The 16583-nt window shown below is 36.1% G+C and overlaps 1 protein-coding gene across 7 annotated transcripts in view; it reads left to right on the top strand.

Annotated features, from left to right (window-relative positions):
* ITGB3BP (integrin subunit beta 3 binding protein) overlaps positions 1-16583 on the top strand; it is a 71004-nt gene that overhangs the window by 16388 nt on the left and 38033 nt on the right. For 4 of the 7 annotated variants that reach the window (XM_087416955.1, XM_014788247.2, XM_004431445.3 and 1 more), the window contains exon 2: positions 2549-2591. The exons of 1 other annotated variant lie outside the window; for it this stretch is intronic. In XM_087416955.1, coding sequence (XP_087273081.1) covers positions 2549-2591 — 43 coding nt within the window. Of the gene's footprint in view, positions 1-2548; positions 2592-4349; positions 4483-16583 lie in introns of those variants that run through there. 2 more of the 7 variants (XM_087416961.1, XM_087416971.1) reach the window with 2 other exon arrangements.

The following is a 16583-nucleotide window of genomic DNA, read 5'->3' on the forward strand; positions in this document are numbered from 1 at the left end:
ACAGCAATGGTACCATTTTACAATCGCACCAGCAGTACACAAGAGTTTCAGTTTCTCCACATCCTGTCCAACACTTATTTTCTGTTTTTTTGATAGTAGCCATCCTGTTGGTTGTGAAGTGGTATCTTGTGGTTCTGATTTGCATTTCCCTAATATTAGTGATGTTGAGCATTGTTTCATGTGTTTATTGGCCATTTGGAGAAATGTCTATTTGAGTCCATTGCCTGTTTTGGGGTGCCCATTTTTTTAAACCAAGGTAGTAGCCACAAGAGCTGCTTGTAACTTTACAGAACTACCAGAGATATGTCACTTTAAATTACTAACTAATACTGGTAGCAAGTGAGTAAATACTTTAAGAAAATATTTATTCTATATATCCAATCAAGCTTTGCCTATTCTTCCTTTATGATATATGTTTCATTCATCTTTTCTTCTCTGTTCCTATAAACATCATGCTAATCCGTTTAACATCATCTCATGCTTGCAATACAGTTGTTCATGGGTAAAAGAGTGGGTAAAATTGGTGATAAAAGCATATAGTGGGTGCTTAATTTAATAACTTGATATCTTGACAGTGGGCCCTGTTCTAATAGAATGGGCAGAAGAGATGATCCTAAATTCCCCTGCTAGGTTTGCTCTTTTTTACCTCCTCCCTCTCAATTCAACAGAGACTGATCATGCACAGGACTCGAGACCTAGGTTTCTCTCCCTCAAGCTGTGTGACAGTGGGCAGCTCATACCAGCCCTTCCCTATTGGATGAACTAAGTGATCTCTTAGATTTCTCCTATTCTTGTCTATTAAATCTTTTTATGATTCTTGTAAATGTTACTAGCTTTTTGTTACTAGAGGCCTGAACTATCTGAAAACCACATTACCCACAATAAATCATGTTTTTAGATTCTCACTCCCCTGTTAAAGTGGGGAGATAGATAACAGGGTAACTCGATCACTTTCTTTTTTACTTCTACATATTTCCTAGGGCTTCTTATATCAACCTAGAACCTAAACTGGAAACCTTTTAAATCCAAACATTTAGTTACTTTCTCTAAGAATTAGCCATCAGTAATAAAGCAATAATATTTTGAAAAGTTAATATCAGAATGGGGTTTGAATACTAGCTTCTAAAAGGTAGTATTGCGTCTTAACACTATTTAAAAACAAACAGTAAAAAATGCTGTACTGTATACTTCTAGTTTTTGATTTCTTCTTTTGAAGTTTTATAAAATACAAAACATCTCACACACCTGAATAGGGTAATATATGTTCCAAAGCTAAATATAAATACTTTTTTGGATTATCTGCCATTTTTATTTGTTCCTACCTCTGTTCTCGCTTCATTGAGAATTCACATTAAATTGATTTCAAGTGGACTCCTAAAAGATATGAGTCATTTCCTTAAACCAATTTAATTAATCTCAAGAAATGATGTTATGTGATAGGCTAACATAGATATAATAGCAAAATTAAGTGAACTCTTTTTAGATGGATTAATTTTTCTATTTAATATTTACTGCTCAGTAATTTTTGTAAATTGTCCATCTCTTCTATTTTTTCTTGCTCCTGTCACTTGTTTGGAAGTCAGTAGTTATTTATGAATAGTCCTTTTCTAGGATCTATAAAATTTTTTTGTTTTCTGTAATACAACCTTTATAATACAATCTTTTTTTTTCCTTTATGCTCAAATTCTCTAATATTTTAAATAACTTAATTTCTGTTTCTCAGAGATCAAGAAAGTACTTTTAACACTGCATTTGTCACTGGGAAAACTAGTTTTAATTTATATTGACCTTTTTCTCCTTTGAGCATTTAGCCTGCATTCAATAAAATGTTGATGACTGCTCTTTAGAAGACAGCTGTACGAAATAAAGTATTATAAATATTCAGCTTTCCTTTCTAAGCATTGTCACTAACAGCTGGGCATCCAGTTCAGCAGAACAGATTTTGCACAGAGAGAGCCTGGCATGTTCCTGAATCAGTTTAGTGAAGGAGACAAAAAATAGTTTCTTATGGATTGGGGACTTATAAAGACATAGAGCATCTGTTCCTCAGTTAAGTCATAGTCTGGTAGCACTGAATCATGTTTAAAGCTAGAATAATGTGTGAAACTTTTTTCACCTTGCTCGTACCTTTATTTTAATACCTAGTACATTATTTCTGCAAATAATATACTTTCAACATCTCCATTGAAGGTATGTAAATTATTTTGCTCTTACATATAATTTTTTATTAGTGGTATTTAAAAACACAAATATATTAATTTTTTACTAAGATTATTTTATAATATGACTTTAATGTTTGAATTGTATGATAATGCATATATATAAAACCACATATATAAAATAAGATCCATTTAAATATTTATTATTCCATCTTGAAATATGCTATTAAAAAAACAGTTTCATCGTCATGAAAATTGCTTTCTTCATATCTTACTCTATTTTAGTTGACAAAAGTAACTTAGAATCTTTGTTTATATATATTACTCTTAAATATTTGGCTACTTAAAGCATATCAAATCTAAGATTTCTTTAAATATTTTGTTTGCAGTGTTAAAAGATCACTGAAATTGGATGGCCTGTTAGAAGCAAATGTAAGTATTTACTTATGAGTTTGTAATTGCATCATGATATTCATTTTTAATTTTTTAACAGCTAATTCACCTTACTAAATATAAAAATTACCAAAAAACATTGTGACATAATTGTGATTGGTATATCATTTTATACATATAAAATAGTTTTTGTAAATCTAGTGTATGGAAATTCCTGGCCAGCTTGAGGTTTTCATTTAAGATGTAAATTATTTGGAAACTTTAGTGAAATAATTTAGTAGAAATTAATTCACTGTTTGTAGAAAAAAATATTCTGCCACTTAAATGCACAAGAAACAATATGGAACAAATGAGTGCTTTAATCTGCTTTCTGTAATCTGCTAAACTGAAATAAAAACATTAATAGCATTTTTATATCGAAAATGTAATTACCTCCTTCAGGTACGCTGGCATGATTAAACAATAAAATACTAACACTGTAATAAATTTCACCATGGTTGTCACAATAAAAATAAAATTGTACTATTGCTATTACTTTTTGTAAATCTAGTCATAGCACATTCTCAATGCCAGCATATCATGACATATTAACTTTTCATACCAACTATGGATCCAGATGCAAATACTAATACTGAGATACTTATGGCCTCAGTAATCTTAAATGCAAATAAATTGGTGAGAAAGTAAGTTGAAACAAATAGATGGTCAGTAAATGGGCTCCTACAAAATCCCATGTGAGAATGCCACTTCAAGAAATCGGTTTTATATGAAATTTCTCTTTGGAAGACTCACTGGTATTTAAAAATTTACCATTTTAAAAACTTCCTTCTCTTTTTAAAAAATTTAAACAAAGGTGGCAAAATACTGCAATGCCACTAAAAAAATCATTAGCAGTGTAATTAGCAATTTAGAGTACCATTATCCAACTTGTTCTGTGCAGAATGCAGCTGTGACTGTAATTCTGCATCTGTTTCTTTGGTCAGAATGGTATTTTGGTAGATGAGTAGTCCACCTTGAACTGAAATACCATTCTTTCCTGCCCCAAAACTGTTCTTTGGGAGATGGTAACATTATTTGAATGGAAAAGAACAGCCATTTAGGGATTCATCCTCTTCATGAAGTACAATTGTCGTCATGGCAGGCTTTCTATCCCTTTTTTCTTAAGATCAAGCTGTGTCAAGGTAGCCAGTGCCACAGCTAATATCCTGTATTAGAAAAATAGATTGTTATGTGTGGCCCAATTCTGTACCTTAAAACCAGTGACTTAGCTTGGTACCACATAGCCACCAATTGCTCAACACAGGTTCTAGCATCCTAGCGTGGGCCTTTCTTCAACATTTCTCTTCTATTTTCTAACCTATTTCTGATATTTTCAGCTTTCGTACTCTTGCCTCGTCACTTGTTTGCAGCTCTGTGGTCACATCTGAGATCTGACAGCTTTTGCTCTGGTGCCACATCTAGGCTTCTTTCCTTGGCTACGTTTCTGCTTCCATCCCCTCCAGTAACAACTTAGCCCTGAAGCAAACTGGCTCCCAAGAATGTCCCACATGCCAGTGATCCCATTGAGGCTGCCTTAGCCCATGCAAGGGAAAGTCAGACATTGAAGCCGTATGCATGTAATTCTAAGAGTACCTAATTGCTGGGAAGCTACAGAGGAAGTAGTAACTGTGGTCATTTTGCCGTACCAATGTGATGCTGAAGGAAGAAGACTGATGCCCAAGTAAAGGAGATGGTCCTTATGCCAGTTGGTTAAAGTGGAGCATGTTCGTCCTAATCTACTGCTATTTCCTTTCCCAGGGATATTTGGAACTCCCAAATCTCAGTGTTCCCAGTGCAGCTACAGACCTTCATGGAGATTAATGCTCCATGACCTTAGGGCAAGTCTGCAAAAGTCATTTTCCTTATGATACTCCTAATGGGGGAAACAGAGGTATGGATCATCCCGTGACCTTCCTTTAATATATAGAATGTACACTGCAAGTACCATGATTTGCTGAACCTTCCAAATTGCTGGGGGGTGGTGAGGAGTGATTAAGGTTTCAATTTATCGTCACCTACACTGTTTGGGCTGCTTGACTTATTGCCCTCCAAGTACTGTTTCTAGATGGATTTTCAGAAACAAAGATGAATTATTTATTACAAATTACTGCCAGTGGCAGTCCAGATGAATTTGTAGGGACAACTGGCTACCTGGTCATATACCTAGCGAGCTTGACCGAGTCTCTTTCAGGTCACCTCAGAGAAGGAATGGAAGAAGCAGATGCTACAGATGGGAAGGGAGGGAGCATACTTCCTACTAAGGCTGACTCAGTAGGCATGCTGCTAGAAGGAATGGCAGGGCAGGTTTGGGGGAGATTTGCTGATTTGAACGTAGATACCCAGTCTAGATTCCTCCATTACTGTTGGTAGAGCACTTCTGAGTCTGATTATTCTCATGGCCTAACCTTGTCTTAGCTCTCTGAGACAAGGCTTCTGCCGACTCCTGAAATTAGAAAGAACTTGGGGCTTCAGGGCATTAGGAAATTTTATCGCTCAAATTCTGCAGGCTTACTAACTGATCTGGCTCAGATCTACTCCTTTCGTCTCCCTCCCTGCCTTTTTGTCCCTTCTTCCTTTCTTACCTTTTTGTTACTGAAATGTTCAAACATACACAAAAGTAGAGAGAATAACATACTGAACTCCCATGTAGCCATCACCCAGCTTTAATAGTTTTTAACATTCTGCTAATTTTGCTTCATACACACACACACACACACACACACACATACACACACATATGAATTTATGACACACAAATTTATGAATATGTATATATGTGTGTGTATCTATATATTTTTTCCTGGAATGTTTTACAAGTCCCAGACATGTCATTTCATCAGAATATTCTTTAGTATGCATTTCAAACAGATAATGGCTTCTGTCCTAACCACAGTGCCGTTATCAGACCTTACAAAATTAAGAGTAATTTCTTAATAATATCTTTGACCCAGTTCATATCCACATTACCACGGTTGTTTCAAAATCTTCTTTTATAATTGGCTTATTAAAATCAGGATCCAAACAAGGTTTACACATTATAGTGGTTCTTGTATATCTTAAGTCTTTTTAAATCTTTTTAAATCTCACTCTTTTTTCTTGTAATTTATTTTTTGAATAAGTTATTTATTTATTGTTTTACAAGTGTATTCCACATTCTGGATTTGATGGGGTTTAAAGATTTTATTTATTTATTTTTTTCCCCCCAAATCCCCAGTAGATAGTTGTATGTCATAGCTGCACATTCTTCTAGTTGCTGTATGTGGGACACGGCCTCAGCATGGCCGGAGAAGCGGTGTGTCAGTGCGCGCCCGGGATCCGAACCCGGGCCGCCAGCAGCAGAGCGCACGCACTTAACCACTAAGCCACAGGGCCGGCCCTGATGGGGTTTATTTTCTGTGTTTTTTGTGTGGTCTCCTTTAAATGTTTTCTCTGTTCTTCATGTTTCCTATAAAACTGGTAGGGTCGGCCCCGTGGCTTAGCGGTTAAGTGCGTGCGCTCTGCAGCTGGCGGCCCGGGTTCGGATCCTGGGCCTGCGCCGACGCACCGCTTCTCTGGCCATGCTGAGGCCGCGTCCCACACACAGCAACTGGAAGAATGTGCAGCTGTGACATACAACTATCTACTGGGGCTTTGGGGGGAAAAAATAAATAAATAAAATCTTTAAAACTGGTAGTAAAAGCTAGAGGCTTGATTAGATTGGTTCAAATTTTTGGTGAGGATGCCTCATAGATAATCTGTGTAATTCCTAATGGATCACCTCAAGAGGCACAAAATGATCTTGATTATTGGGTTCAGGTGTTACCAGCCTGATCTGCCCATAATAAAATTCCCTGTCAGTCTTTCTCCTAATTTTCCTAGATTCCTTGTTTCACTACAGTTAGAAAATAGTAATTTCTTTTTTTACCTTTTGATTATGAAGAATTTCAAATGTAGAGACATAGATAATGCACTGCTCATTACCCAGCTTCAATCTCCTTTCATTTATACTCCCACACATACTTCATTACCCTCCCATAATAGATTATTTTGAGACAAGTCTCAAACATTATCCAGATCATCCATAAATACTTCAACAATTATTTCTAAAAGATAAAGACTTCAAAAAAACTATCATAGTATTATCGTATCTCTCAAAATGAACAGTAATTCCTTAATCATCAAATGGATGATCTTTGTTCAGATTGTCCAGTTACCTCGTATACTTTTTGACAGTTCTATTGTTTGTTCCCTTTTTTTAATTTCAGCATTTTTTATTGAGATATAATTCAAATAACATAAAATTCAATTTAAAGTGTACACCACTGGTTTATAGTATACTCGCTATGTTGTGTAACCATCACCACTATCATATTTCAGAACATTTCCATCACCCCAAAAAGAAACCCCATACCCATTAGCAGTTAGTCCCAATTTCCTACTGCCCTGACAACTACTATTTTACTTGCTATCTCTATGGATTTGCCTATTCTGGACATTTTATATCAATGGAATCATGTAATATGTGGCCTTTTGTGACTGGCTTCTTTTCTTTAGCATAACATTTTCAAGGTTTATCCATTTTGTCACATTTAACAGTACTTCATTCCTTTTTATAGCTGAATCATATTCCTTTATATGGATATATCACCTTTTGTTTATCCATTCCTCAGTTGAAGGGCATTTGGGTTGTTTCCAGTTTTTGACCATTATGAATAATGCTGCTATGAACATTCTTGTATAAGTTTTGTATGAACATGTTTTCAGTTTTCTTGATTATATACCTAGGAGTGGAATTACTGGGTCATATAGTAATTCTATCTTTAACTTTTTGAGAAACTGCCAAACTCTTTTCTACGGTGGCTATACCATTTTAAATTTCCACTAACAATGTATGAGGGTTCCAATTTATCCATATTCTCATCAACACTTGTTATTATCTGACTTTTTGATTCTAGCTGTCCTACTGGGTGTGAAGTGGTATCTCATTATGGTTTTAATTTGCATTTCTCTGATGATGTTGAGCATCTTTTCATGTGGTTATTGGCCATCTGTATATTTTCTTTGGAGAAACATCTATTCAAATCTTCTGCCCATTTTTTAATTGGGTTATTTGTCCTTTACTGTTGAGTTGTAAGAATTCTTTATGTATTCTGAATATTGTCATCTTATCAGATATATGATTTGCACATATTTTCGTCAATTCTGTGAGTTGTCCTTTTCATCCTTTTCACTTTTTTTTTTTTGGATCATGTGGAATTTATTGAGGCTTTCTTGGTAAACTAGTGCCTATTCTATTTTTTTTTATTGAGTTCATAATAGTTTATAACATTGTGAAATTTCAGTTGTACATTATTATTTGTAAGTCACCATATAAATGGCCCCTTCACCCCTTCTGCCTAGCCCCCAACCCCTTCCCCCTGGTAACCGCCAAACTGTTCTTTCTGTCCATGTGTTAGTATATATATATATATATATCACATCTTCTTGATCCTATCATCAGTTGATGGGTACTTGAGTTGCTTCCACTTCTTGGCTATAGTGAATAATGCTGCAGTGAACATAGGGATGCATAAGTCTCTTTGAATTGTTGGTTTCATGTTCTTTGGATAAATACCAGTGGGATAGCTGGGTCACATGGTATTTCTACTTTTAATTTTTTGAGAAATCTTCACGCTGTTTTTCATCGTGGCTGTACCAGTTGGCATTCCCTCCAGCAGTGTATGAGGGTTCCCTTTTCTCCGAACTTCTCCAACATTTGTTATTTTTGTCTTGGTGATTGTAGCCATTCTAACAGGTATAAGGTGATATCTTAGTGTAGCTTTGATTTGCATTTCCCTGATGATTAGTGATGTTGAACATCTTTTCATGTGTCTATTGGTCATCTGTATATCTTCTTTGGAAAAATGTCTGTTCATATCCCCTGCCCATTTTTTGATCGGGTTGTTTGTTTTTTTGGTCTTGAGTTGTGTGAGTTCTTTATATATTATGGAGATTAACCCCTTGTCGGATATATGATTGCAAATGTTTTCTCCCAGCTGGTGGGTTGTCTTTTCATTTTGATCCAGGTTTCCTTTGCCTTGCAAAAGCTCTTTAGTCTCATGAAGTCCCACTTGTTTATTTTTTCTTTTGTTTCCCTCCGCCAAGTAGACATGGTATTTGTAAAGATCCTTCTAAGACCGATGTCAAAGAGTGTACTGCCTATATTTTCTTCTAGGATTTTTATGGTTTAAGGTCTTACCTTCAAGCCTTTGATCAATTTTGAGTTAATTTTTGTGTATGGAGAAAGACAATGGTCTACTTCTATTCTTTTCCATGTGGCTGTCCGGTTTTCCCAGCACTGTTTATTGAAGAGACTCTCCCTTCTCCATTGTATGTTCTTAGCTCCCTTGTTGAAGATTAGCTGTCCGTAGATGTGTGGTTTTATTTCTGGGCTTTTGATTCTGTTCCATTGATCTGTGTGTCTATTTTTGTTCCAGTACCATGCTGTTTTGATTACTATAGCTTTGTAGTATATTTTGAAGTCAGGAATTGTGATGGCTCCAGGTTTGTTCTTTTTTCTCAGGATTGCTTTAGCTATTTGGGGTCTTTTGTTGCCCCATATGAATTTTAGGATTCTTTGTTCTATTTCCGTGAAGACTGTCACTGGGATTCTTATTGAGATTGTATTGAATCTGTAGATTTCTTTAGGTAGTATGGACATTTTAACCATGTTTATTCTTCTAAGCCATGTGCATGGAATACTTTTCCGTTTCTTTATGTCATCATTGATTTCTTTCAATGATGTCTTATAGTTTTCATTGTATAGGTCTTTCTCCTCCTTGGTTAAATTTATTCCTAGATATTTTATTCTTTTTGTTGTGATTGTAAATGGGGTTGTTTTCTTGCGTTCTCTTTCTGTTAGTTCGTTACTAGAGTATAGAAATGCATCTGATTTTTGTAAGTTGGTTTCGTACCCTGCAACTTTGCTGTAGTTGTTGATTATTTCTAATGGTTTTCCAATGGATTCTTTAGGGTTTTCTATATATAAAATCATATCGTCTGCAAACAGCGAGAATTTCACTTCTTCATTGCCTATTTGGGTTCCTTTTATTCCTTTTTCTTGCCTAATTGCTGTGGCCAAAACCTCCAGTACTATGTTGAATAAGAGTGGCAAGAGTGGGCGCCCTTGTTGACAATTGTTCCTGTTCTCAGAGGGATGGCTTTTGGTTTTTCCCCATTGAGCATGATGTTGGCTGTGGGTTTATCATATATGGCCTTTATTATGTTGACGTACTTTCCTTCTATACCCATTTTATTGAGAATTTTTATCATAAATGGATGTTGGATCTTGTCAAATGCTTTTTCTGCATCTATTGAGATGATTGTGTGGTTTTTATTCCTCATTTTAATGTGATGTATCACATTGATTGATTTGTGGATGTTGAACCATCCCTGTGTCCCTGGTATAAATCCCACTTGATTATGGTGTATGATCTCTTTTTTTTTTTTTTAATAATTTTATTTATTTGTTTTTCCCCCAAAGCCCCAGCAGATAGTTGTGTGTCATAGCTGCACATCCTTCTAGTTGCTGTATGTGGGCCGCGGCCTCAGCATGGCCGGAGAAGCAGTGCGTCGGTGCGCGCCCGGAATCCGAACCCGGGCCGCCAGCAGCGGAGTGCTCGCACTTAACCACTAAGCCACGGGGCCGGCCCTGGTGTATGATCTCTTTAACGTATTGCTGTGTTTGGTTTGCCAATATTTTGTTGAGGATTTTTGCATCTATGTTCATCAGCGATATTGGCCTGTAATTTTCCTTTTTTGTATTGTCTTTGTCTGGCTTTGTTATCAGGGTGATATTGGCCTCATAGAATGTCTTAGGAAGTGTTCCATCTTCCTCAATTTTTTGGAATAGTTTGAGAAGGATAGGTACTAAATCTTCTTTAAATGTTTGGTAGAATTCTCTAGAGAAGCCATCTGGTCCTGGACTTTTATTCTTTGGGAGGTTTTTCATTCCTGTTTCAATCTCTTTACTTGTGATTGGTCTATTCAGATTCTCTATTTCTTCTTGATTCAGTTTTGGCAGGTTGTATGAGTCTAAGAATTTATCCATTCGTCTAGATTGTCAAATTTGTTGGCATATGGTTTTTCATAGTGTTCTCTTATAATCCTTTGTATTTCTGTGGTATCCATTGTAATTTCTCTTTTCATTTCTAATTTTATTTATTTGAGCATTCTCTCTTTTTTTCTTAGCGAGTCTGGCTAAGGGTTTGTCAATTTTGTTTATCTTCTCAAAGAACCAGCTCTTTGTTTTATTGACCCTCCCCCCCCACCTTTTTTGTTGTTGTTGTTGTTTCAATTTCATTTATTTCTGCTCTAATTTTTATTATTTCTCTCTTTCTGCTGACTTTGGGGTTTGTTTCTTCTTCTTTTTCTAATTCTGTTAGGTGTAGTTTAAGATTGCTTATTTGAGATATTTGTTGTTTGTTAAGGGCCTGTATTGCTATGAATTTCCCTTTTAGGACTGCTTTTTGCTGCATCCCATATGAGTTGGTATGGGGTATTTTCATTTTCATTTGTCTCTAGATATTTTTTGATTTCTCCTTTAATTTCTTCAGTGATCCGTTGGTTGTTCAGAAGCATGTTGTTTAGTCTCCACATCTTTGTCACTTTCCCCACTTTTTTCTTGTAGTTGATTTTTAGTTTCATGGCATTATGGTCAGGACAGATGCTTGTTATGATTTCAGTCTTCTTAAATTTATTGAGGCTTGCCTTGTTTCCCAACATATGGTCTATCCTTGACAATATTCCATGTGCACTTGAGAAGAATGTGTATTCTGTTGTTTTTGGATGGTGTGTTCTATATATATCTATTAAGTACATCTGGTCTAGTTTTTCGTTTAAATCCACTATTTCCTTGTTGACTTTCTGTGTGGATGATCTATCCTTTGATGTAAGTGGGATGTTAAGGTCCCCTACTATTATTGTGCTTTTTTTAATATCTCCATTTAGGTTTGTTAATAGTTGCTTTATGTACTTTGGTGCTCCTGTGTTGGGTGCATATATATTTATAAGTGTTATGTCTTCTTGGTGGAGTGTCCCGTTTATCATTATATACTGCCTCTCTTTGTCTCTCATTACGTGTTTTATCTTGAAGTCTACTTTGTCTAATATAAGTATGGATACCTGCTTGCTTTTGTTTGCCATTAGCTTGGTGTATCGTCTTCCATCCCTTCATTCTAAGCCTGTGTTTGTCTTTAGAGCTGAGATGTGTTTCCTAGAGGCAGCATATTGTTGGGTCTTGTTTTCTGATCCACTCTATGTCTTTTGCTTGGAGAATTCAATCCATTTACATTTAGAGTGATTATTGATATGTGAGGGCTTAATGCTGCCATTTTATCGCTCGTTTTCCGGTTCTTCTGCATCTCGTTTGTTTCTTGTCCTGTGTATTTCGGACTACCAATTCAGGTTGGTAGTTCTCTATGATGGTTTTCTTAGTTTTCTCTTTATTTATCATTTGTGACTCTGTTCTGATTATTTGTTTAGTCCTTATATGAGGTTTGTATAAAAAATCTTATAGATGAGATAGTCCATTTTCTGATAGCCTCTTGTTTCCTTAGACTAAGCTGATTCCATCCCTGTCCTCTTCCCCTTCTCAGTTATTATTGTCACAACTTATTCCATCTTGTGTTGTGAGTTTGTGGTTAAAATGACAAGATTACATTTATTTTTGGTGTTTTCCTTCCCTTTATCTTTGATGTTATAATTAAGTGTTTGCTAACCTGTTCTGATAGAGAGCTGCAATTTTTCTGATTTTGTCTACCTATTTTTCTCCTTGTTCAAGGCTTTGCAACCTCTTTCTTTTTTCAGGTATGAGGGCCTTCTTGAGTATTTCTTGTATGAGGGGTCTTGTGATGAACTCCTTTAGCTTTTGTTTATCTGGGAAAGTTTTTATTTCTCCATCATAGCTGAAGGATATTTTTGCTGGGTAGAGTATTCTTGGCTGAAAGTTTTTGTCTTTCAGAATTTTTAATATATTATTCCACTCTTTCCTAGCCTGTCAGTTTTCTGCTGAGAAAGCCATTGAAAGCCTGTTAGGGGTTCCTTTGTAAGTTATTTTCTTCTGCCTTGCTGCCCTTAATATTTTTTGTCATTGACTTTTGCCAGCTTTACTACTGTATGCCTTGGAGAAAGTCTTTTTACATTGATATAGTTAGGAGATCTATTGGTTTCTTTCACTTGTATTTCCCGCTCCTTCCCCAGGTTTGAGAAGTTCTCCGCTATTATTTCTTTGAACCAGCTCTCTGCTCCGTTCTCCTCTTGTCCCTCTGGAATACCTATAATCCTTATGTTGCATTAATTGAGTCTGCTATTTCTCAGAGAATTTCTTCATTTCTTTTTAGTTCGCTCTCATCCTCCATCTGAGGCATTTCTATATTTTTGTCCTCCAGACTGCTGATTCTGTCCTCCATAATATCAGCTCTGTTATTCAGGGAGTCCAGATTTTTCTTTATCTCATCTATTGTGTTTTTCATCTCCAACATTTTTGATTGGTTTTTCTTTATAGTTTCAATCTCTTTTGTGAAGAAGTTCATGATTTCATTGAACTGTCTATCTGTATTTTCTTGTAACTTGTTGAGCTTTTTTATGATAGCTATTTTGAATTCTCTGTCATTTAGATTATAAATTTCTGTGCCTTCAGGGTGCATTTCTGGCTGCTTGTCATTTTCCTTCTGGTATGGAGATTTAATATATTTTTTCATTCTGTTTGATAGCATGGATTTGTGCCTCTGCATAGTGATAGTATCTAGTCACAGCTTCCACCTGCTGCCACTGGGTGAGGGTCAAGAGCTGTGTATTCTGAGCCCACCGTGATCCCTGGCCCCTAGCTGCTGCTTTTCTAAGAAATGCGCAGGCACTCTGGCTGACAGGCTGAGCTGGAGTGCCGCGCAAGCGGAGGCGTGCTTTCTTTCGCCTGCCCGATCCCAGAGCACTCTCACTTCTCCCTTGCTATCTGCTCTCCTGGGGTGCTAGCTTGATGAAAACACCCCTGCAATAGTTTAGTCACCTGTGTGTGGGCTTTCCCATGGGCTGTGAGGGAACTTGGAGAGCAACGGTGTTCCTGAACAGGGCTGCCCCTCCCCCCTCTCCTCTCAGAGCCACTCACAGTCCAGAGCCCAGGGTCCCTGCCACTGGGGAGGGAGAAGAGCTCTCTTTATCTCCTTCCACTTCCTCTGGGGGTTCCAGCACCTCCACCTTCAGACATATGGCTGTGTGGCTCTCTCAGACGTCTTTTGTGTTGTGTGAATGTCCTCTGTTGGTATATGAATGTCCTTTTTGTAATATCTTAGTGGGGAGAGGCTAAGGGGAGAGCTCACTCCACCATGATGCTGACATCACTCTCCTCCTTTTCACTTTCTTGATAGTGTCCTTTAACACAGAAGAGTTTTAAATTTTGATGAAGTTTGATTTATTTTTACTTGGATTGCTTGTGCTTTAGGTGTCATATCTAAGAAACTGTTTCATAATCCATGGTAATGCAAATTTTTACTGTTTCCTTCTAAGAGTTTTATAGTTTGAGCTCTTACATTTAGGTCAAAGACTTAATCACATTAATTTTTGTACATAGCATGAGGGTAGGGGCCTGTGGATATTCAGTTGTCCTCGCACTATTTGTTGAAAAGTTATTCTTTCCTCCATTGAATGCCCTTGGCACCTTTGTTCAGAATCACTTGACTGGGGCCAGCCCTGTGGCATAGTGGTTTAGTTGGGTATGCTTTGCTTTGGCAGCCCAGGTTCACGGGTTCGGATCCTGGGCACGGACCTACACCACTCCTCACCCATGCTGTGGTGGTGGCCCACATAGAAAATAGAGGAGGATTGGTTAGCTCAGGCCTAATCTTCCTCAAGCAAAGAAAGAGGAAGATTGGCAACAGACCTTAGGTCAGGGTGAATCTTCCTCAGCAAAAAAAAAAAAAATGACAATTAACTATAAATGTATGGATTTATTTCTGCACTCTCAAATTGATTCCATTCATGTATACGTCTGTCCTTATGCCACTACCACACTGTCTTGATTACAGTTAGTTTTCAAAATATAAGTTTTAATTAGTGTTAGTTTGAAATCAGGAAGTGTGAGTCCTCCAACTTTGTTGTTCTTTTTTGAGATTGCTTCTGCTATTCTGTATCCCTTGCAATTCCATATGGATTTTAGGATCACTGTGTCCGTTTCTGAAAAACAGGCATTTGGAATTTTGATAAGGATTACACTGAATCTGCAGATCAATTTGAGGAATTTGCCATCTTAATGTTAGTGATTCTTCTAAACCATAAACACAGGATGAATTTCTATTTATTTCAGTTTTCTTTCATTTTTTAAACAATGTTTTGTAGTTTTTGGTATACAAGTGTTATAGTTTTTTGGTTAAATATATTCGTATGTATTTTATTCTTTTTGATGCTAATGTAAGTGTATTTATAATTTCACTTTAGATTGACCATTGCTAGTGTATAGAAATACAACTGATTTTTGTATATTAATCATATATCATGCAGCTTTGCTCATCTCGTTTATTAGCTCTATATTTTTTTTTATAGATTATTTAGGATATTCTATACAACAGATCATGTCATCTGCAAATAGAGATGCCTTTTATTTCTTTTTCTGGCTTATTGCCCAGCCAGAACCTCCAGAACAATGTTGAATAGAAGTGGCAAGAATAGATGTCATTGCCTTGTTCCTGATCTTAGGAGGAAAGCATCCAGTCTTTTACTATTGAATATAATGTTATCTGTGGGTTTTTCCTAGATGACCTTTATCAGATTGAGAAAGTTCCCTTCTAGTCCTAATTTGTTGAGTATTTTTATTGTGAAAGGATGCTGGATTTTTATCAAATACTTTTTTTTGCATCTATTGAGATGATCATGTGTGTTTTTTATTAATATAATATATTATATTGATTGGTTTTTGTGCACTGAACCAACCTTGCTTTCACAGGATAAATTCTGCTTGGTCATAATGTATAATTTTTTTTATTTGTCTTTGGTTTCGGTTTGCCAGTATGTTGAGTATTTTTACATATATATTCATAAGGGATATTGGTCTGTTTTCTTTTTTTGTGATGTGTTTGTCTAGTTCTCGTGTTAGAGTAATGCTGGTCTCATAGAATGAGTTAGGAAGTGTTCCCTATTTTTTGAGAGAATTTGAGAAGGATTCATGTCAATTCTTCTTTAAGTGTTGGTATAATTCACCAGTGAAGCTCTCTGGTCCTGGGCTTTTCTTTGTTAGAAGTTTTTTGAATATTCATCCAGTCTCTTTACCTGCTATTGATGTAATCTGATTTTCCATTTCTTCATGATTCAATCTTGGTAGGTTGTGTATTTCTGGGAATTTGTCCATTTCATCTAGGTTATCTAGTTTGTTGGCATACGTAGTATCCCCTTATAATCCCTTTTCTTTCTCCAAGGTCAGTTGTAATGTCCCCCACTTCATTACTGATTTTAGTAATTTGAATCTTTTCTTTCTTTCTTTCTTTCTTAGTCAGTCTAGCTAAAGTTTTGTCGATTTTCTTTTCAAAGGACCAACTTTTGGATTGTTAATCTCTATTTTCTTATTCTTTATTCTATTTGTTTTCTCTTTAATGTTAATATTTATTATTTCTTTCTTTTGGGTTTAGTTTGCTCTTTTTCTAGTCTCTTAAGGTGGAAGCTTAGGTTATTGATTTGAGAGCTTTCTTCTTTTTTAAATGTAGGTGTTTAAATTTCCCTCTGAGTACTGCTTTCTCTGCATCCCTTAAGTTTTGATATATGTTGTGTTTCATTTTTGGTTCTCTTCATTGTATTTTCTGATTCCCTTTTGATTGGTTATTTAGGAATGTGGTGTTTAATTTCCACATATTTTTGTATTTTCCAAGTGCCCTTCTGTTATTAATTGCTAACTTTATTCCATTGTGATCAGAGAACATTGTTTATGATTTCAGTCTTTTTTAATTTACTGAGATTTGTTTTATGGTCTAACATAGAATCTTCTATCCTGGC

This window comes from Ceratotherium simum, chromosome 2 (genome assembly GCF_057802395.1).
Source record: "Ceratotherium simum simum isolate JZ-2026a chromosome 2, ASM5780239v1, whole genome shotgun sequence".
Lineage (NCBI taxonomy): Eukaryota > Metazoa > Chordata > Mammalia > Perissodactyla > Rhinocerotidae > Ceratotherium > Ceratotherium simum.